Genomic DNA, 22,806 nt, shown 5'->3' with positions numbered 1-22,806 from the left:
ATCACGTATAACCTTTGATGCTGATGGAACACTAAATCTCTGTCTCGTCCACTATTCACCCGATTCTAAGACATATTGCTTAAAACATGTGCGCAATAGCTATTGTAAACACTGCTGAAGTTTCCCTCGAAACACGTACCCCGATTCTGGACTTCCAAGCAGAAAGCTTGACATACGAGGTGCACTTACATATTAACTTTTATTTTTTGGTAGGAACTTTATTTGTTAGTCTACAGCAATGTTATACTCTTCAAAATATTCCCCATTACATACTACACACTTATGCCAGTGCTTTTTCCAATTCCCGAAACACTTTAGGAACTGTTTCTTTGGGATAGTTTATAGGTCTTCTAACTGCACATTTTTAATCTCATCCATACTTGTAAAACTGCTGCCGTTTAAGACCCACTTTGAAATGTTTATACCACTTGTATCCCCTTGGTTTACTCATAACAAGTTCACCAAAAGCAATATTCAACATTTCTAAAAATTTCACACATTTTATTCCATTCTTACAACAAAATTTGATACAGATTCTCTAATCTATTTTTATACAAAACAAATAATCGTTGATGCTGCCAAAACACATGTAATCTTTTTGCCAACTGACAACAGAGTAAATAGCCAATATGCATAACATCATACACATACTTCAGAGATATGTTCACGAAGACAGTGACAAAAAAGTAGTGCAAATCGGACAAAATTATAAATTTCTGCTTACTTTTTAAACACTCTTCTTGTTGCAAGAATTGTTAAGTTTCAATACAGTCCTTCAAAGAAAACTTCTACCTTTCAGTAGAAACACAAAGAAAGAACAAGCCTTAAATTCTACAGATTCATTGAATTATGTGCGGTTCGTTTTATGAATAGCAGCAGAGGAACATACACCATATTCACATGAACAGGCATTCGGTTCTGTTTGTAGTAGAATCCTAACTTCCGTTCTTATGTTAATATTATTTACTGTATTGTTGTATTTCGAAAGAAGCTATCGTCTTTTGTATTCCTTATGGTCTTAATGCATTAGTCTAAAAATAAAAGCAGCCGAGACGTATCTGTGAACGGCCTCGCCACAGATTTAAATCGCGCGCCGCGGCAGGGCCGGTACTAGGTTGTGAAACAGCGTGTAGAAGCGCCTCGTGACGTACCTGGGTTGGCAGAGTGGGGACTCGCTCGCTCGCTCTTCAGTTTACCGACAGACTATACTTTGTTTACTTTTCTGATCTGTTCGTTCTATCCCGTGAGATTTTTTTTTAAAGACAAAAAACACTAATCAGCTACTGAAGCATCTTTATCGTCTATGGGTTGCAGGGGTTACGACCCCTGGGGAGGTGGGTGGGTATTCAAGCATGGCTGTCTTCACTTACACGTTGTAGCTACGCAACGCGTCTAAATTTGTTTATATTTAGTTTGCCCCCCACCCAAAACACTCCATTTCCCGCGCTTGTCCCGTTAGTGTCATTAGGCTTCTTGTGGAAAGTGTGTGTGTGTGTGAGTGTGTGTGTGTGTGTGTGTGTGTGTGTGTGTGTGTGTGTTTTTGTTTCCGCCATATTTGTGACGTCATGGGTCAAAGCAGACGGGCGGGATCGGACGCTTCCGTATTTCCGGTTTCTGGTAACAGACAAGCTATGCTACAGCTCAGTGTTTACTTCTGAGCCACATTTAAACGAACTTTGCCGTAGAAAACGTGTGTGTGTGTGTGTGTGTGTGTGTGTGTGTGTGTGTGTGATGGCCGGCCGAAATTTGTTGGTGGTAAGTAATTTTTTTTTAGGGTCTAAATTTCTCGAGTTGTAATGTTTTGTGCATATATTGTGTATTGAATGCGTTTTAATTTACGTAGGGGTGTTTGAGTTTTTAATTTTTGAGGTGTTGTGGTTTTAGTTTTCTTTTTCGTTGTTGTAGGTGTTGGTTTCTTTCGTATTAATTATAGTTGACCTATATAGGTGAACTGAAATGACCGATTCCAATTTTCGTATTTTTACATGCAGGTATAGGTGTTTTGGTACCGTCAGTTGTGGTCAAGGAAAATGTGTGATTCCAATTTCCTTAGTTTTGCTTTAGGCGTTGGTGTTTAGGTATTGTCAGCTGCCGTTGACCTATATAGGTCAAGGGAAGTGTCCGATTCGCGTAGATTTTGTGATTATTTTTTTTGTTCGTCATCTTGTGTGTTTTGGGATCGTAGTGTGTTTTTTACTGTTATATTTAGCTTTTGCCCTCCCTAAAACCCCCAATTTCCCGCGGTTGTTCCGTTACTTTCATTGTATATTTGGAGGGAGATGTTATTGTCTTATTTATCAGTATTTTCATGTTTATTACCGTGTGGACGTAGTGATATCATAGGCGCCATATTGGAGACGCTTAGAATAGTCATTTCCACCATGTTGATGACGTCGTGGGTCAAAGCAGACGGGTTGAATCGGAAACTTCCGTATTCCGGTTCTTGCGAAACAGCGATCGAAAGATTAGAATAAAAATTTGTAAAAAAATAAACTCTAGGATAGCATGAAAGTTTTTAAAATTCATTAAACAGGTGGTCGGTTTCGATCATGGTACGGTCACCATCAGTCCATTAAAACTCCATGATGATGGCTGGAGAGAATGGTGAATAGTAGCCCGCAATGTAGCATCGATAAACACTGCTCAATGTTTTTATTTAGAAACTTTTATTATTAGATTATTATTGTTGTATTCACCTCTGCTACGTTAAAAGTGGGGATACTGTCAAGTTATTACATTTAAATGTCCCCCGCCTCCCCCCCCCCCCCCCCTTTCCCATCAAATCCCAGAACCGAACCCAGCATTCACGTTTCATTTAGTATCACATAATATACAACAAACAATAGTACCAACAAATAACTTTTAGCTCTTTCAGTTGTCGCAAATGAAAAACTGTGCACAATGAACTATCTAGCAGGACTGCTTGTTCCTCAAGCCGAAGTACAGTTCAAGCTCCAAGTATCGCGATGCGAGTGAAGTTTCCGCTGCCGCAGATGGTTGCTATGGCCAGAGGACTCTTGGCATTGGCTGACTGCGCTCTATCCCACTACTTTGGTCGAATCTGTTGAACCCCAAAACAAATTTTCAGGCATTTCTGTTCAAGGAAATTAAGAGTTGACACAGTCAGGGAGGAACATCTCTAGTAAATAAATATCTACGAACGGCCGAAGGGCAATGACAGGCCCAGCAATTTGTCTGTAGCAGTAGTAATGACTGCTTTTTTGAGCACTCAGCCATCTGACTTATTTTCGTAGGCTGCTGCGACCAGAGCCAGTTGACAAAAGATTTCTGGGTATGGTACCGCGCAACATTGTAAAAACCATTACTGGTGAAACCGTTTCACCCAGGTGACAGTGGCCTTCTTTGTGGTCTCCCTAGCATGATTGCCCGCCCCCTCGTAGTTCATTAGTTCATGTATGTACAAAATATGCATCACAACAGTTAAGGGGTCTTTTCATTACGTTATACGTATTTTATGGGCTAGTTATAATAATTGTGGCCCATTCTGAAATCTTGCCTGTGGTAAAATATTAATCTATAACGTCGCCCGAGGTCTAGGTTAGGTCGCGATAATTTGGTTGAGAGCTGACCAGGCTAACGAATGTGAATGTAAAATAAAGATTGTGATATCAGACTGATCTGTGGCTAAGCATATTTAACTCGCGTTGTCATACTTGACGCACATTCTAGTTGTAAAATTTATGTAGTGGAGTCCCCTGACAAGACAGCCGAACGACTCCTGCTAAATCCCTCAGTTGATTTATCGCGAAATGCTAATCTGCTTATCGCTGTATTAAAATACACTTCTATTCAATCTGGATTTACTGCTATTGCGTCCGTAATGGGATGCAGTTCAATCTACGAGTGTATTTCACTCATCTTGATGGAATTAAAGATATTTGCCCGCCGACACTCGATCACAGCAAACAATGCGAAAAATCATGCGTTTTAGAGAGATTATTGAAACGATAAACTGGACAAGGACTCGAGCGCGGAACCTTGCAAGGGAAAGATTCAAATTCCGATCAGGTACACATCTTCAATCTGTCGAAGTATCAAAACGCGCATCCATTGCAGAATAATATTCAATCACGTAAGCAACTATTTGAAAAACGGAAATATTAACAACAAGAAGGGAAAGACTATGTTCTGCAGAATTTTAAAGAAGTGTTTCCTCGTTTGCTCAGCCAGGCATAAGAGCAGTTTTGTGACGCGACTTTGGTAAGAGTTTTCAGAGTAATTTTTCTCGAGGAAAAGGCAATAAATGTAAATGTTATGGTGAAGGCTGTCAACACTTCACGATTTCTGGTCTGTCATGTGATGTTTACGTGAGAACGGTGGTGAAAGCTTTGGTGGTATTCTTGGCGTTTAGCACATTTCTCACACTTTCATGCAAATTTGTATTGCAAGCGTCATTTCCTATATGCTTTCTAACGGCATTCATATCTCTATAGGAACAGATTTATTTAGAAATGCTATATTTGCTTCATGATCCCATGGATAAAAACTATGTAGAACATTTGCAGTTTAATAGCTCTTTGTAACTTTCATTTGCTTTCGGCAGGAAATCTTGACATGCAAATCTTTCGTACGTGTCCTGTAATCATGATTAAACACTATATACGACAAAGTTTTCATTCCCAAAACTTTCTCGCTTAGATTTCTTAGTACAGTGGGTATATAACGCTAGCTACAATTAAAACACAACCTTTCCGTTTTCTTCACAGAATTTTCAATTTTCGTTTCAAAACTTTTACCATAAATCTTCATCTGTCAATCTTGAAAATAAATAAATGGGAGACTAATTATTACTGATGGTTATCACAGTGGCGCCGACAGAATGTACGTTGTGTTAGAACTGCCCATAAAAAAATGCACATACCAATGGTAAACAGCTTTGCCGGGTAGCTTATCCTTATGAGCATACACCACTTGAGATGTAATTCTAAACTTCGCAATTTTTCGTTCTACTGACTTCTTCCTTCAAGTGGGACTGCGTTTCACCACTGTACACACTAATGTATTTACGATATTGATATCTTAAGTAGCTTTTTTCACAGTCTCCAGTTTTCCTAAAGCTTCTTAAAATATAAAATAAACCGATTAAAACAAATCGTTATGAAGTACGTCCGTACATTTTAATGTAGAAATTGACGGACGGTGCAACTGAAGTTTCTTTGTGAAGTAATCGATTTCCACTTTTTACTGCTGAAGTCCCAGTTGTAAGATATGTATCATCGAAGCACTGGCGGAATATTAGAGTCATTATTGCTCAAACGATAGAGCTCGACTTACCTTGAGCTGGCCATTGCGTAACTCGGCGATCGCTAGTGCGGTTCTTGTATACAACACCGATGAATTTCAGTTCTCTTCTCTGCACTAAACTACGGACGTTTCACGACCGCGGTGGAATGTGTGTCACTCGTGAAAAGTCGATCAGAAAGCTTAGACGACAGAAGCAGCGCGAGCACGAGCCTAAGCACCATTACCGAACTTGACCGCAACCGTCCGCACAGAGCTGCAGGCGCACTTTGCGGGTACTTGGCGCGCGTGTTTCCTTGAGGCGCCGAGTCACGCGAGGGGGAGATCGCTAGCCGCAAAGCAAGTGGCTAACGCGCACGTGACGTCACAAGGGCTTTTTCCCCGCTTCGCGACCTGCAGGTAGGGATGGCCGCAACAAATACGGCCAAGGCCGTATGCTATTTGCGCTATGCTCTGCGAACAACAATGGACTGACTGCAACACTCAAGTACACCAACAGCTACAAATGAAGCATTTCTATCAACAGTTTACAGTTTATTATCCCTTGATGATGATGATGATGAAGTCCCATACTTCTTTACAGAGCGTAGGGGAACGACGCGGGAGACTCGCGCCGCCTTACTAGGCAAGGTCCTAGTGGAGGTGGTTTGCCATTGCCTTCCTCCGACCGTAATGGGGATGAATGATGATGATTAAGACGACACAACAACACTCAGTCATGTCGAGGCAGGAAAAATCCCTGACCCCGCCGGGAATCGAACCCGGCCGTGCTCGGGAAGCGAGAACGCTACCGCGAGACGACGAACGGCGGACTTATTATCCCTTACAAAATGAGAATGCGGCAGAGTCTGAGTGAGAAAATTTCTGGCAAAAATGTAACCTAACGAGAAAAACATAACTCTCGCAACACTAGGCAGGGGGTAAGAGAGGTATTTTGTGTCCATCTTTTGAAAATGTTGTAATCTACTCATGTATTTTATATTTTAAAATTTTGAAAAAAAAAATTTCTTCTTAGTGATATCTTATTCTAGATTCCGTAATTGTTGTAAGTTTTTCAGTAAAACGTAATACAAAAATTTAAGTCGTAGTAGTGAATGTGACTTTTTGCAACAAATGTCATATGCGTATTTTCAGGCTTAGGACTCTTCTTACGCTTAAAGTTTTGAATTTGGCTGCGTTGTCAGCGACCGCTTACAAAGTAAAATTAAAGCAATAACTGCCCTCGGTCGCAAAAATGAAGTCCTTTGACCTAGGTTTCGGCAACTACTAAGAGTGCCTTCATCAGAAGTAAAGCACTCAAACTGGCATGTCACGTATAAAATAAATATCAAGCGATAAAGCTTTAGTCACAAAATTTTAAAATATAAAACATGGAAGGCATGGTTCATGGTGTGGGTTCCTGATGTCATGTCCTACTTCATGAACCACGGGCAACGTAGGAGTGGCCAAGTAAGTGGTCCTGACAGTCGGGACACCAGTTACTTTGGAATAAGGCTGGGCGTCTCGGGTAGAACTGAGTTGTGGTCACCTTTGTGCTCAGACGGCAAAGACTACCAAATCCACCGGTTAGTCCCTCAACCGTTAGGGGTAAAACTCAATGGGACCCGGGGCAAGTAAAGCTAGCAACCTGCTTCCCTGGTACTGTAAATATGATGCTGGCAACAATCGGAGGAAAAACATAGAAGGCAAGCCACTATGGGCTGCTCACATATGTTGAGCTTCGGTAGCATCAGATGCGGATCCCACAGCGCAAATACTTCATAAGAGGGCGGGCAAGCATTGTGTAAGCAGACTCTTTAGTGGACCTGTTACATTTTTAAGTTATCTGTAAATAAATCGCGGTGTTTTGTTTGATTTCTCCATAACATAATCTGCGTGATCGTTCCAACTTAAGTTGTTCGTAATTGTAATGCCTAAATATTTAGATGAGCCTTTAAATTTGTGTGATTTATCGTGTAAGGCCGGTATTACACTATCATGTTTCTTTGTCAAAGCTGTTATGTCAAAGAAATTTGATAGTGTAATGGGGGAACTTTATTGAATCTCGCCTTTCGTCAAAGAAATATGATCAAATCTAGAACCTCGCCGTAGATCTGATCATAAAAGTCGTTCGTCTTCTGTTCGCTGCACTGTGAAATGTAATCGTTTAGAGCGCTGGCATAGCTACAGCTATTTTACGTCTGTAATGTGTTTGCAAACATGGCTGCAAAGTTTGGGTGGTGTGTTCCTTCGACTCTTTGTATAACACCCTTGCTTCGACAGGGGTGGGGTAGTGAGCAAGGGGTACAATGCATTCTATTAATTGTGCGCTGATGGGCCGGTAGGATATGTTGCGGGCGACTTCAAATCCACAATTACAGCTACAGCCCTCCACCTTTACATCTGGAAACGTCTAGGCAGCTTTTCAGCAAGCCGGAATAGAGGAAGCTTCTTAGTTCTTCGTCCTAGTTTGTCTATTTTTGAACTCTGGATGTCACACGTTAAAAAGTACTGCATCTGTTGCATTCTCCCGGTCGGAGTGGCCGAGCGGTTCTAGGCGCTACAGTCTGGAACCGCGCGACCGCTGCGGTCGCAGGTTCGAATCCTGCCTCGGGCATGGATGGGTGTGATGTCCTTAGGTTAGTTAGTTTTAAGTAGTTCTAAGTTCTAGGGGACTGATGACCTCAGAAGTTAAGTCCCATAGTGTTCAGAGCCATTTGAACCATTTTGTTGCATGCTTTTGATTAATTTTGTAGTTGTTGGAACACTAATTCAATTAATTAAATTATTCAAAAATAAAAATAGTCCTTAATGCCCATATAGTGCACTAAGCATTTATTTTTCTTCGAATATTCCTCCTTCAGTGCTTTATATATCACTTCACATGTTTCTGGAATTATTTTGGTTAATGTGCTCTGTGATATTCGAGTGCTATATAGTTAGCGACACTAGCTCTCTCCAGTAGCAAGAAATTGCAGTGTTATGGTGAGCCTGTCTTCTGCACATACAGCATACTCAAGTGAGCGTTCTGCTTTTTAATACGAGGAGCCACTTTACTGAGCAAATACTGAAAAGCATTTTCTTCCATTTGTAAGTCATTTATATAAGATTTGACGTCCTCTATTTGCAGCTCTCATAACAAATTTTGCTGAGTGATTTTAATGTTTCGATGTAAAGCCAACGGTTTATCCAAGCATATTTCCTTTCTTTTTACCGCCGGTTCTCTTCCAAATGCACACACAATGCAATAGTGGTACAATCGACTGGAGCGTATATGTACCGTGTTGTTGTCCGCCATCTTGAACTTTGACGAAAAATATGACGCCACGCCAAAATCTTTGTCAAATAAATTTGACGACTATTTGATCATATTTCTTTGTCAAAGAAATATAATAGTATAATACCGCACTAACCGAAATTCAGCGGGTTCCTTTCATTTTTGATGCGGATAACTTCACACTTTTCATTGTTTGGAGTAGAGTCAATTGCCATTTTTTGCGCAATACAGATACCTTGTAAAATTATTTTGCAGCTCAGTTTGATTATACTTACATCAGGACAAGGAAATTAAACTTCTGTGGTTGCCTGTAGCGCGGCGAATTGAATGCCATTGAGGTTATTTGGGAATTTTTCAAGACCAAGGGAGCAAAAGAGAACTGGAATTTTAAAATAAATAATAATCTACAGTTGTGTCACCCCGCTCTGGAAAGTGTTCCACAAAGCGTCTTAAAAATTCAGTGAGTCATGTATACAAACTTGAAAATAGTTATGCACACCCGCTGTCTTGACATAGCAGTAGAAACGTTGCTGAATCGAAGTTGACGACTGCAGTAATAGCAGCGAGACCTCAGCCAGCGGCGGAAGCGATTAAGGTAGGTTTTATTTCAGTCGTCATTCGTTACTGCGAAATTTATTCGAGCTAATCATCTGTTGAAATGAACTATACAAATGTTCATTCATTGTGAGTTGCCTGCATATGGAGCATTTATTTGAAATTTCCCGTATTATTACCCACTACTCGCAACAAAACCTGGATAAGGCGATGCTGTACCGGAATGCAACCAGGAAGTTGCTGGTCTTCGATGATAAACACGTGTTTATGGCGCGTTACGACAGTGGCGGCGCGCTGGTGTGACAACTAAGCTCCACCACAGCCTTACATGTATTGCAGCCACTAATACAATTGCCTTACAAACGTTTAACTAATGAACACGAGGAGTATTCATAAGCAAAGACATATGATGTAACCAACAAAAGTTCAAGCTTGACACCATTGCCTTCTGCGTCGCAATAGCTACAACGGTACGCTCGATCGCAGCGCCTTGCGTTTGACGTTGTAGCGATGAAACGAGCAATCAGAAAATAACGAAAATCGGTCTGCAAATAGAACAAGGTTGTATCTTTAAACTTTGCGAAGAAATTTTTTCTCGTAATTATGGTCTGATTTTTATGCGTTCTTATAGTTGACACTCGCCGATAAAGCTAGAAAAAGGAAGGTTTCTCTAAAATTTCAACTATATTTTCATACACTAAATAAAAGCAGACATTTCCACGATTCCGGAAAGGTATAACATAGAGATGTTCGTAATGCCGTGTGACGAGACTATGAGCTCAAAGTCAAGGCTCAATAATCATGAAATGGATGTATATGGTTCTTGGCTCTGAGCACTACGGGACTTAACTTCTGAGGTCATCAGTCACCTAGAACTTAGAACTACTTAAACCTAACTAACCTAAGGACATCACATACATCCATGCCCGAAGCAGGATTCGAACCTGCGACCGTAGCGGTCGTGCGGTTCCGGACTGAAGCGCCTAGAACCGCTCGACCACTTCGGCCGGCGGATGTATGTGAATCAGGTTTTCCATGCCTTGTCTATCAGTTGGAACAATCAAGCGATTCGATTTGAATGAATCGAAAAAAATTATGGAAACCATTCAAGACGAACTGGTTATGTAAAAATGTCTGACGTCTCATGAAATATAGAAAATTGTAAGTTAAAGCGTATCAGTAGGAAAAACAAACCCATAAATGTTCGAGTCAGTATTAGTAGTGTGCTGCTGGACACAGTCACATCTAGGCGTAACGTTGCACAGCAATATGAAATGGAACGAGCATGTAAGGAGTGCAGTAGGGTAGGCGAATGGTTGTTTCGGGTTTAGTGGGAGAATTTGAGGCAAGTGTGATCCATCTGTAAAGGAGACTGTATGTAGAACACTAGTGTGACTCATTGTTGAGTACTGTTAGTATGTTTGGATCAGCACCAGGTCGGATTGAAGGAAGAGATCGAGACAATTCAGAGGCGGGCTGCGAGATTTGTTATTGTTAACTTGGAATAACACGCAGCTATTAAGGAGTTGCTTCGGGAATTCAAATGGGAATCCCTGGAGAGAAGGCGACGTTCTTTTCGAAGAGCACCATTGAGATAATTTAGAGAGCCGGCATTTGAGGCCGACTGCAGAAATTCTACTGCCGCCAACGTACATTTCACGCAAGGACAGACAAACAAATATTACACGGAGCGAAATGTAGTGTGAGGAGGGCTATGCGAGAGGCGTTCAACGAATTCGGAAGTAAACTTCTATGTACTGACTTGGCAGAAAATCCTAAGAAATTTTGGTCTTATGTCAAAGCGGTAGGTGGATCAAAACAAAATGTCCAGACACTTTGTGACGAAAATGATGCTGAAACGGAGGATGACAGACTAAAGGCCGAAATACTAAATGTCTTTTTCCAAAGCTGTTTCACAGAGGAAGACTGCACTGCAGTTCCTTCTCTAGATTGTCACACGGATGACAAAACGATAGATATCGAAATAGACGACAGGGGGGATAGAGAAACAATTAAAATCGCTCAAAAGAGGAAAGGCCGCTGTACCTGATGGGATACCAGTTCGATTTTACACAGAGTACGCGAGGGAACTTGCCCCCCATCTTGCAGTGGTGTACTGTAGGTCTCTAGAAGAGCGTAGCGTTCCAAAAGATTGGAAAAGGGCACAGGTCATCCCCGTTTTTAAGAAGGGACGTCGAACAGATGTGCAGAACTATAGACCTATATCTCTAACGTCGATCAGTTGTAGAATTTTAGAACACGTATTATGTTCGAGTGTAATGACTTTTCTGGAGACTAGAAACCTACTCTGTAGGAATCAGCATGGGTTTTGAAAAAGACGATCGTGTGAAACCCAGCTCGCGCTTTTCGTCCACGAGACTCAGAGGGCCATAGACACTGTTTCCCAGGTAGATGCCGTGTTTTTTGACTTCCGCAAGGCGTTTGATACAGTTCCCCACAGTCGTTTAATGAACAAAGTAAGAGCATTTGGACTAGCAGACCAATTGTGTGATTGGATTGAAGACTTCCTAGATAACAGAACGCAGCATGACATTCTCAATGGACAGAAGTCTGCCGAAGTAAGAGTGATTTCTGTTGTGCCGCAGGGGAGTGTTGCAGGAGCATTGCTATTCACAATATGTATAAATGACCTTGTGGATAACATCGTAAGTTCACTGAAGCTTTTTGCGGATGATGCTGTAGTATATTGAGAGGTTGTAACAATGGAAAGTAGTGCTGAATGCAGGAGGATCTGCAACGAATTGACGCATGGTGCAGGGAATGGCAATTGAATCTCAATGTAGACAAGTGTAATGTGCTGCGAATACAAGGAAAGAAAGATCCTTTATCATTTAGCTACAATATAGCAGATCAGCAACTGGAAGCAGTTAATTCCATAAATTATCTGGGAGTAGGCATTAGGAGTGATTTAAAATGGAATGACCATATAAAAGTAATCGTCGGTATAGCAGATGCCAGACTGAGATTCATTGGAATAATCCTAAGAAAATGCAGTCCGAAAACAAAGGAATTAGGTTAGAGTACACTTGTTCGCCCACTGCTTGAATACTGCTCATTTGTGTGGGATCCGTACCAGATAGGGTTGACAGAAGAGATAGAGAAGATCCAACGGAGAGCAGCGCGCTTCGTTACAGGATCATTCAGTAATCGCGAACGATACGAGACTCGAACAGAAGGAAGAACCGATAGAGGTACTCAAGGTACCCTCCGCCACGCATCGTACTGTGGATTGCGGAGTAGATTTTTTGGTAAGTAGGAAAAGCAGTTAGGTATTAAATGGTCTTAATTTTATTATACCTTGATAGATTCTGAGGCTTCTAATCTCATCATCAGATTACCTGATTCACACGTGTGCACTCTATGTGCAGTATGTTCATGTTAGAATAATCTCTTACTACCAACTACACTGACAGAAAGAAATCACTACTTCAAAAATAAAAATCTTGATAATGAAATTTCGGGAATACATTTGTATAGATAACGTATTTAAGTGATCAACATTGCAAGATCACAGGTTAATAAATGCGCAGTATAAGCCATTGCAAATGAGAAATGCTGGTATATTAATAACCGGTGTAGCGGCCAGAATGTAGAATGCAAGCATGCAAACGTAAATGCATTGTGCTGTACAGGTGCCAGATGTCAGTTTGTGGGATGGAATTTCATGCCTATTGCATTTGGTCGATCAATACAGAGACGGTTGATAGTGTCTGTGGATGGCACCGGAGTTGTCCGATGATGTCCAATACGTGCTCGACTGGAGTCAGGTCTGATGAATGAGCAGGCCAAGGCAACATGTCGATACTCTGTAGAGCATGTTGGGTTACAACAGAGGTACGCGGGCGAGCGTTATCCTGTTGGAAAACACCCCCTGGAAAGCTGTTCATGAATGGCAGCACAACAGGCCGAATCACCAGAGTGCGTACGAATATGCTTCATGGTGCGCCCAGACCATAATTCCAGGTGTAAGTCCAGTGTGATTATCGCAGAAAGGTTTATTGCGGGCCCTCAGCTGGAGCCCTTGTAACCAACACTCGGTCATCACTGGCACCGAGGCAGAAGAAGCCTTCAAGAGAAAACACAACAGACCTCCACCCTGTCCTCCAGTGAGCTCTCGAATGACACCACTGAAGTCGTAAATGGTAGTGGTTTGAGGCCATTTGAATAATGCACAATACAGGGCGTCTGGCTCGGAGCTCTCCTTGACGTAACCGACTTGTAACAGTTCGTTGTGTCACTGGTCTTCTTACGGCAGTATATTCCTGTGACTACCGCTGCCAGCAACCATGTACAGTGGCTACATTCCTACCAAGCCTTTATTGCAGTATCACAGAAGGAACATCACGCTTCTCCTAACCCTGTTACACGATCTCGTTCAAACTCAGTGAAATGTTGATGTTGATGTCTTTGTCGCCTTGAAGGCTTTCTAGACTTACGTCAACTCACAACGTCCAAACTCAAAGGTAACTAACGCTCACGACCGTTACAGCCTGTATTTAAAGCAAACCTGATTTGCTCCCTCATGGTGGCGCTACTAGCTCTAGCTTATGCACCTGGTGCGAAATTTGAGGGGAAGTCATCTTTCAGATGTGGAAATAGCCTCCCAACTTCCGTTTATGTTGCGCAACACCATCTTGGAGGTGCGATTTATTTTTTCCGTCAGTGTATTATCATTCAATAACGTGCACTGTCAAACTAGGGGCCTAAAGCACCACTCACAAAGAGGCGCAACCCGCGGCTGATTGCAGATTAATTGAAGGATAACTGATGTCAGTAGTACATGGTCCTAACATGAACATACCACATACTGATTCGATGTATACAGGGTGGTCAGAAACAGTCTGCAAATCTTGTAAACGTTTGCAGGGGAGGTTGTGCTGAGAAATGTTTGTAAAATCAAAAAAAGAGAAAAAAAAGGTACGTTGGGATGTTTCCGAGCTGCTTAGCATTGAAGTTAGCCAATCAGGTTCTTGTGCAAGCAAATTCAAGCACTTGCAAGCGCTAAAATACGGTAATGCACAGACATCTGTGGGGCCGTGAATTACCAATTTTCAAATGTTCATTACCAGTTAAAAGGTACTTTTTTGGACGTAATAAATTTAATGTGGGTCAGCAAAAGCTACGTTTGTTCTGTTTGGAGAAACCAAAGAAGGAACACATTTGGCGACACCAACTGTGGCACGTCGCTTGAACGTTTGTACGCAACGATCTGATTGGCTAACTACAATGCTAAATAACTTGGAAACGGCGCAACGCATCGAATGTTTTTCTTAACAATTATTTCCCAGTGCAACCTCACCTGCGACACCATTAGAAGCTTTTCAGACTGTTTCTAGCCACCCTGCTTACGACAGGTACATCTAATGATGAAGATAAAGCCTGGATATCAACTACGATATAATAAAATGAAGACCGTTTATTTTCAGCCTCAGGCAATTTATGTTTCCTACTTAACCACCCGTCGACGATGGGAAGCTGAAATATGATTTTTTCCTACGATCCAATTTATTTTCATTAGTTACAGTTAAAGGAAAAGTGTGAAGCTGTCGTCAGTTGAAGATTAGTTATAACACCACACTGCTTTGTTAGATAAGGTGGTATTCAGAGGTGATATTCCTTCCACTTCCTCCGTCTTGGGACCTGACTTACCAAGTCAGGGGTAGGGCTAGAGTTCAACGTCGGTATAATCTGGCACTTTCGCGTCAACAAATTTCTGCTAGAGAGGAAGAAAGCGTTGGTCACATAAAAAATCGTAGTGGGGTTGAGGCTTAGACACTGGACCTGTGGAATTTCTAGTCTGACACTCAACCACTTAGCCACCGACATTTAAATGAAGAAAGTTTATTCATACATAAACAGTCTTGATTGTATGTGACAAGCTAAAAATCGATATCGGCCCGGGATCCTAGCTCGAACCCTTTTCTTTCATATACCATCCAAGCACAAAGGCACCGACTGAATTCTACGCTTCACTCTCCGTGAAACCCAGGGATCTAGTTTCAAGCCCAATCCAGCGAACAGTTTTTACTTGTAATGTACGAGTGTGATTTGAAAAGTTCTCGAAATGGAATAGAAAAAAGCACTTACTTCGCTGAAACCTTTTTTATTTTTCAATGTAGTCTCCTTGGAGATTAATGCACTTGGTCCAACGATGTTCCAGTGCCTTGATCTCACCTCGAAAATGAGTTTCCTCCAGGCCTGCAAAATAGTTGTCACCCCTGCTATCAATTCTTCGTTTGAAGTGAATCTTCGCCACCAAGAAAAATTTTCAGTTTTGGAAGTCTGACAGAGCCATATCAGCTGAATAAGGAGGGCGTGGCAACAGTTCACACCTTAGTTCGTGTAATTTTGCCATGGCGACAGCACTTGTGTGCTGCCTTGTATTGTCTTGATGGAAGATGATTTTCTTCCTTGCTAAACCTGGCCTTTTTTCGCGTATCTTTTGTTGGAATTTGTCCAGGAGGTTAGCATAGTAGTCTTCAGTAATTGTTTGCCCAGTGGGGAGATGAATCTGAAAACAGAATCCCCTTCGCATCCCAGAACACTGATGCCATGACCTTTCCCGCCGAAGGAATTGTCTTTACTTTCTTTGGTGGCGGAGAATCAGCATGTTTCCACTGCTTTGACTGTTGTTCTGTCTGTGAGGTAGAGTAGTGCACCCAAGTTTCATCTGTGGTCACAAACCGGATCAAAAAATCTTGTTCGTTTTTCCTAAAACGGGCCAGACATTGTTCCAATATGTCCATTCTCATGCGTTTTTGATCCAGCGTAAAGAGTCACGGCACCCATCATGCAGGCAATTTTTTCATTTCTAATTCTTCAGTTAAAATGTGATGTACCCTTTCAGATGACATCTGGCAAGCGTGAGCAATTTCACGCACTTGCAATTGGCGAACCTCCATGACCATTTTGTGCACTTTGCAATGATTTCATGCGTAGTGACACATATCGGCCGACCACTGCGCGGATCATCATCTTCATATGTCCACTTGGAAACAGTTGAATATGAAGGAGCAGAGTCCCCAGTGTATTCTGGAAATCGGCATGAATGTCCTTTGCTTTGATACCTTTCTTTACGAAGTACTTAATCTCTGCTCGAATCTCGATTTTTGCCATCTTCGTAAATCGCTACGCGGGAACAACAACAGAGCCACGTCACCGCCACAGCTCTCTTCCAAGAGCACTGACGTGGCACGTGTTTACAGGCAAAAATCCTATGAACATCACCTGAACAACTCGTTACGCTAGCGCTGACCTCTAGTGATGATACCGAGAACTTTTCAAACTACCGTCGTACAATCAATGCAGTGTATACTTTGCATAAATATTTTTCCTGAAAACAGTGTTGCTTAGTACTCATTTCATTTTAGTGAATTACATTTCCAAAGTACAATCTTAAGTGGATCTGAAGTGTTTCTATAGGGGAAGAGGTCGAGAAGTGAATCGAAAGCGATGTCGGACTTGTGCGAGGTAAATCTTTACGACCGTCGCCGAGCTGGTCAGTGGGCCTCCCTAGGGAGACATCGTGTCTCCCCGTCGACAAAGCCATCGCTGCCGACGTCGGGTGTGCCTTCCGGGAAGGCAAGTGCGAGCTCTGCGGGAAGCTGCGACTTTGAGGGTCTTAGGGATGACCCGGCCGATTTGGCCGACGGGGATGTGTCGTGTACTTTTATGACAGGAAGAGCTTTTCTGCGACTTTTAAAGGCGGAGAGACAAGGGCGTAGGGTACGTTGGCTGACTGCAGACTGGAAGTCTGAACGGAATGGCTGTTTTCACTTCGAAGACTGGTTTGATGCAGCTCTCCACACTACGCTATCCTGTCCAAGCCTCGTCACTTCGAATAACTACTGCATATTAGATCCTTCTGAATGTGCTTTATAGCCGGCCGAGGTGGCCGAGCGGTTCTAGGCGCTACAGTCTGGAGCCGAGCGACCGCTACGGTCGCAGGTTCGAATCCTGCCTCGGGCATGGCTGTGTGTGATGTCCTTAGGTTAGTTAGGTTTAAGTAGTTCTAAGTTCTAGGGGACTGATGACCTCAGAAGTTAGGTCCCATAGTGCTCAGAGCCATTTGAACCATTTGAATATGCTTACTGTATTCATCTCTATGTCTCTCCCTACGATTTTTATTCCGCAAACTTCCCTCCAGTAGTAAATTGGCGATCCCCTGAGGTCTCGGAATTTGTCCTATCAAGTCCTAAGTTGTACAGCAAATTTCTTTACTCCTCAATTCTGTTCAGTACCTCCTCATTAATTACGTGATACCCACCCACTCTTCAGCACTCTTCTGTAACTCCACAATTCAAAAGCTTCTTTTCTCTTCTTGTTTAAATTATTTGTCGTCCATATTCCACTTCCATACACGGCTACACTCCAGACACTTTTAGAAGAGAGTTCCTCACACTGAAATCTGTATTCGACGTTAACAGATTTCTTTTCTTCAGAAACGCTTTTCTAGCAATTGTCAATCTACATTTTATATCCTCTCTACTTCGGCCACCGGTCACGAAAACTGACAATGGCAGGGAGAGCGATGTGCTGGCCCATACCACTCCGTGACCGCATCCGGCGACACCTTAGGCCTGAGTATGACACGGCGGCCGATCGGTACCATTGGGCATTCAAGGTCTGTTCGGGTGGCATGTTTTGTGTTCTGCTTCGGCCATCATTATTTATTTTGCTTCCCAAACAGCAAAACTCATCTTCTGCTTTAAAAGTCTCATTTCCTAATCTAATTCTCTCAGATCCCCTAGCGTAATTCGACTACACTACATTATCCTTGTTTGGCTTTGTTGATTTTCATCATATATGCTTCTCTCACGACACTGTCCACTCCATACAACTGTTCTTCCATGTCGTTTGATGTCTCTGACAGAATTACAATGTCATGATCAAAATTCAAAGTTTTTATTTCCTGTGTCTGAACTTATTTCCTACTCAAAATTTTTCTTTGGTTCCCTTTACTGCTTGCCCTGTGATGAGAATGAACAACATTGGGGATATACGAGAATCCTGTCTCACACCCTTCTTAACCACTGCTTCCCTTTCATGCCCCTCGACTCTTGTAACTGCCGTCTGGTTTTTGTACGAGTTATGAACAGCCTTTCGTTCCGTGTGTTTTACCCGTGCTATCTTCAGACTTTCAAAGAGAGTATACCAGTCAACAATGTCAACAGCTTTCTCTAAGTTTACAAATGTTGTAAACGTAGGTTTTTCTTTCCTTAACCTGTCTTCTGAGATAAGTCACAGTATTTCCTCACGTGTTCTTGCTTTTCTCCAGAATCCAAAATGATCTTCCCCGATGTCGGCTTCCACTAGTTTTCCTATTCTTCTGTAAAGAGTTCGTGTTAGTATTTTGCAGCCATGATTTATTAAACTGATAGTTCGATGACATTCACAACTGTCAGCACTTTATTTCTTTGGAATTGGAATTATTAATTTCTCCTTGAAGTTTGACGGTATTAACCTGTCTCATACATCCTGCACACGAGATGGAATAGTTCCCGACAGCTGTTTCTCCCAAGGCTGTCAGTTCTGAAGGAATGTCGTCTACTCCCTGAGCCTTGTTTCGACTAACAAGGGGATGCCGCCAATTGTGAAATTCGGATTCGATTCATACTGCGCATAATAAAAACTCATGGCCAAAGATGTAATGTGGCAAAGCACCAAGATGCACTTCTCAGCCGTTGTCGAGAAAATCGACAGTTAAAAGAAACCGTTGCGGCGAAATACTCTCTACGATTAAATATTTTCTACAGCGTCGTGGCGCAGCGGTAAGCGCTCGGGTTCGTAATCCGAAGGTTGCCTGATCGAATCTCGCGCCATGCAATATTAATGAATTGCTTATGCATGTTGGTGAAGGCGGGTCGCTCTCCAATTGTACCGCTTCCATTTTTCCGTTTGTTTAACAGGGTGTACCAAAGCTCTCACGTCCGCAATGATTTTCGACGATGTTATAAGTTGCGCTAGGGGTCGCATCTACCTTCTTTCGAAGTTAGCAGGCAACTACGCTGTTATAAGGCGGCTCGTTTCGGCCCATTCAGCATCTGTTCTTCAAGTGTAACGAGCGAGTAACGGAGTTTATATTTCATACTTGCCACAGCAAATTTGTGTTCGTGGGGTCTCTATTCTAATTCGAACGTTTGACTTACGCTATACTTATTCGTTTCGGAATATCGTTTCTACGTCTTCCGTTAACTATACATGGTTAACATTATGAAGACAATTAATAACATTTGTGAAATACAACTTTGTTTGTGGAAAACATAATGATGTTCGAAGTCGCCAGTTTTTCCAAGACAAACGACTTTCAACAACTTATTATATGCATAGTTATTGCAACTGATTGCTGGGAATTTAACACACACACACACACACACACACACACACACACACACACACACACACACACACACACATATATATATATATATATATATATATATATATATATATATATATGTGTGTGTGTGTGTGTGTGTGTGTGTGTGTGTATATACACACACACATTTGAATTACAAAAAACAAATACTAAAAAAAAAAAATCTGCATGACGCGAGATTCGATCCGGCGACCTTCGGACTACGAACCCGAGCTCTTACCGCTGCGCCACGACGCTGTAGAAAATTATTAAGCGTAGAGAGTATTTCTCCGCAACGGTTTCTTTTAGCTGTCGATTTTCTCAACAACGGCTGAGAAGTGCATCTTGGTGCTTTGCCACATTACACCTCTGGCCATGAGCTTTTATTATGCGCAGTATGAATCTGATCTGAATTTCACAATTGGCGGCCTCCCCTTGTAAGATGTTTCAGTGCTTTGTCAAATTCTTCTCGCAGTATCATCTTTCCCATCTCATCTTTATCTACGTCCTCTTCTGTTTCTATAATATTCTCTGCAAGTTCATCTCCCTTATATAGAGGCTCTATACACTCCGTCCAACTTTCAACTTTCCTTTCTTTGCTTACGAGTGGTTTTCCATCTGAGTTCATACGGCTGCTTCTTATTTCTCCAAAGGCTTCTTTAATTTGCCTGTAGGCGGTCTTCCCCTATGCATCTAAATTCTTACATTTCTTCTCTAGCCAATCCTTCTTAGCCATTTTTCACTTTCTGTCAATCTCATTCTGTAGAGTTTGTATTCCCTTCCATCTGCTTCATTTAATGCATTTTTCTCCTTTAAACAGTTAATACGTTTCGCCCAAAGACGGATACTCTTTATCCACATACGTACTCTGCAAAACACTATGAAGTAAAGGCAGAGGGTACTTAACATCGTACCACACGTTATTCTTCCCATACCAGTACGGAGAGGAGAAGGAACGACTGCTTAAATGCCTGTGTTCGCGCTTTATTTGATGTATCCTTCTCTTCGGGGTCCTTTCTGGAGTGACACGTAGGGGGCTGAAGTATTGATTCTTGGAAATTTTGTTAGTAGGCTTTCGCGAGATAAACGATCTTCAAGTGTCTTCTAATTTAAGTTTTTCAGCAGGAACTCTGTGAGCCAATCACTGCATTTTTACCAGTATACTGCCAATGAACCGAAGTCTGCCTACGACTGAGCCTCTGTGAACATTCCATTTCATTTCCCTACAAATTGTTACACCTTCGTATTTTTGTGAAGTGCACAGTTTTGCATTTCTTTGCATTTTAAAACAAGGTGACAGTCTTCGAACCACTTTTATTTTTATCAAGATCTGATTGGATACTTGTACTTTTTTTCAGATTGCACCTAATAATAGGCAATTGCTTCATCTGCAATACGTTTGAGGTGACTGATGGGTCCCCAATACACTTCTCTGGGGCACCTGAAGTTACTTCTATGTCTGTCGATGACTCCTCAATAAAGGTGACAAGCTGCATCCTTCCTACCGAGAAACCTTCAGTTCAATCACATATATTGTTTTATACTTTACATGATATTACTTTTCTTAGTAATCTCTTCGGAAGACAAGAAATACTGCTTCTACTTCGTTGCCTTATTACAAGTCTTCCGGTATGCCATACGAGAAAACTGCTAGTTGGTTCCACACGCCCACTATTTTCGGTATCCATGCTGGTTGACTTGGAGGAAGTCTCAGTACAATCGGTTCATGCAGGACGCCACGGAATGGAACATGAAAACAATCTACAGTGATTTTCAAACAGCTAAACTGACACACATCATCAACGGAGAAGGTAGTCAATGTAAAGAGTTTTCGGGAATGAAGTGTCGACATTGAAGTTAGTAAGGGAGGGGGCAAGGGGTGGTGGTGGGGGGGTGGGGGGTGTATGGGCGGAGGTAATCGTTGCGTCGTCTGCTACGGCGAGCTTAAAACTATTCTTGACGCGTTCACTCATTTTATAGTGATGGATTTTTTTAATGTTTTATAAATCTTTGTTCTACTGTTCGTTTTGTTTTCGTGATACTTTGCGTAAGCTCTACGAGAACTTAGGTGTTTTTCGCATGAGTGTTCTTCGACTAAAAATACCAAATATTTGAAAGCGAGAAGAGATTTAGATTCCACAATACAGGGACAATGAAAAAATCTAGCGCCGTACATAAATAATAACATCAACTGGTGTAACGAGTCTCATTAATAAAAAGACGTTACTTTGGACAGAACGAAGGAAGACGTAGTTGTTTTTGTCGTTATCTGGTACTTCGAAAGAAAACACACATAATCGAAAGAAGTAATTTATTGCCTTCTATTTGTTGTCTATACTAATCTGATTTGTTTGTATGTATATATTTCCTGGGTAAGCAAGTGTCGATGTTTTGGAATGTTCGGACTTTACTTTTCCTATTTTTTTTCACTTTGCAGCAGCGTAGAGAATTTACCATAAATCCTTTTTAAAGAATATCTATGCTATTAAATCCCGTCATTTTTGTGTCCTTTATTCTGAAATTGTATTCTGACTTTTCGTTTCTTAGCCACGCTTTCACCTTTGGGTACTAGGCTAAGTGAAGTGGCGTGTTCAGGTCCCGCCCACATGAACACACCTCCATTTGACGGTGACATTGTTTTTCGTTCCGCTACGTTTGCGTCGAGTATGTATCGACCTGTTCTCACAGTGGGCGGAACGTCAACAACATTCATGCTCTTAAGTCGTATGAACAGGGGACACGGGGGGTGCTCACGGGCGGCCATCTATCTTTAACAGCAGGTCGGTAATTTCTCAGGTAGTAGTAGAATTTTGTGGCTACATAAAAATTCATAATGGAAGTTTCTATCAAAGGTCGTGCGTAAAAGTTATTCTACACGTGGCTGGCAACTGAAACAATAGGACATATGTCGTATAAACATTCCAAAGCATCAGCATTTATATGCTCGGGAAAATGTATACATTCTAACAGAGCAATAAAGTTTATAGGACAGTACATAAAATAGCCTTTTGTTATGTTATTTGGGAGTCGTTCCGTTTATAATTGCCAAAAAACATAGCGTAAGAGAACTGTGGTTGCCGTCCACAGCAGATCTGACTTAATTATTGAAATTTTTCGTAACGTATTTTTAAAGACGTTTACCATGTAGGAAAAGCGGTTTTCTTTGACTGTATTATATTAAGGTTGTATGTTTCTCTCCAGTCACAATTTTTAATGATTATTATTAATCTTACAACAGTAATTCATAAGATTAATATCCCTTAATCATCGTGGTTTCTTGCGGCAGAAACATATAAGGTATACAGCAATTTATGTTCTTATTTAAGAGCAGTAACGCTTTTTCTTTGTATGTGTA

General features: G+C 41.6%; 1 protein-coding gene across 1 annotated transcript in view; it reads right to left on the bottom strand.

The window, feature by feature from the left end:
- Positions 1 to 5,513, bottom strand: part of LOC124798009 — a 374,749-nt gene extending 369,236 nt beyond the window's left edge. Inside the window, exon 1 of the mRNA XM_047261224.1 lies at positions 5,296 to 5,513. Within this exon, the coding sequence (XP_047117180.1) occupies positions 5,296 to 5,309 (14 nt within the window). The 5' untranslated portion in view covers positions 5,310 to 5,513. The remainder of the gene's footprint in view (positions 1 to 5,295) is intronic.
- Positions 5,514 to 22,806: the final 17,293 nt, after the last annotated feature.

Source organism: Schistocerca piceifrons, chromosome 1, assembly GCF_021461385.2.
Source record: "Schistocerca piceifrons isolate TAMUIC-IGC-003096 chromosome 1, iqSchPice1.1, whole genome shotgun sequence".
Classification (NCBI taxonomy): Eukaryota; Metazoa; Arthropoda; class Insecta; order Orthoptera; family Acrididae; genus Schistocerca; species Schistocerca piceifrons.
The sequence above is the reverse complement of the archived record's forward strand: the minus strand, read 5'-3'. Positions and strand labels throughout refer to the sequence as shown.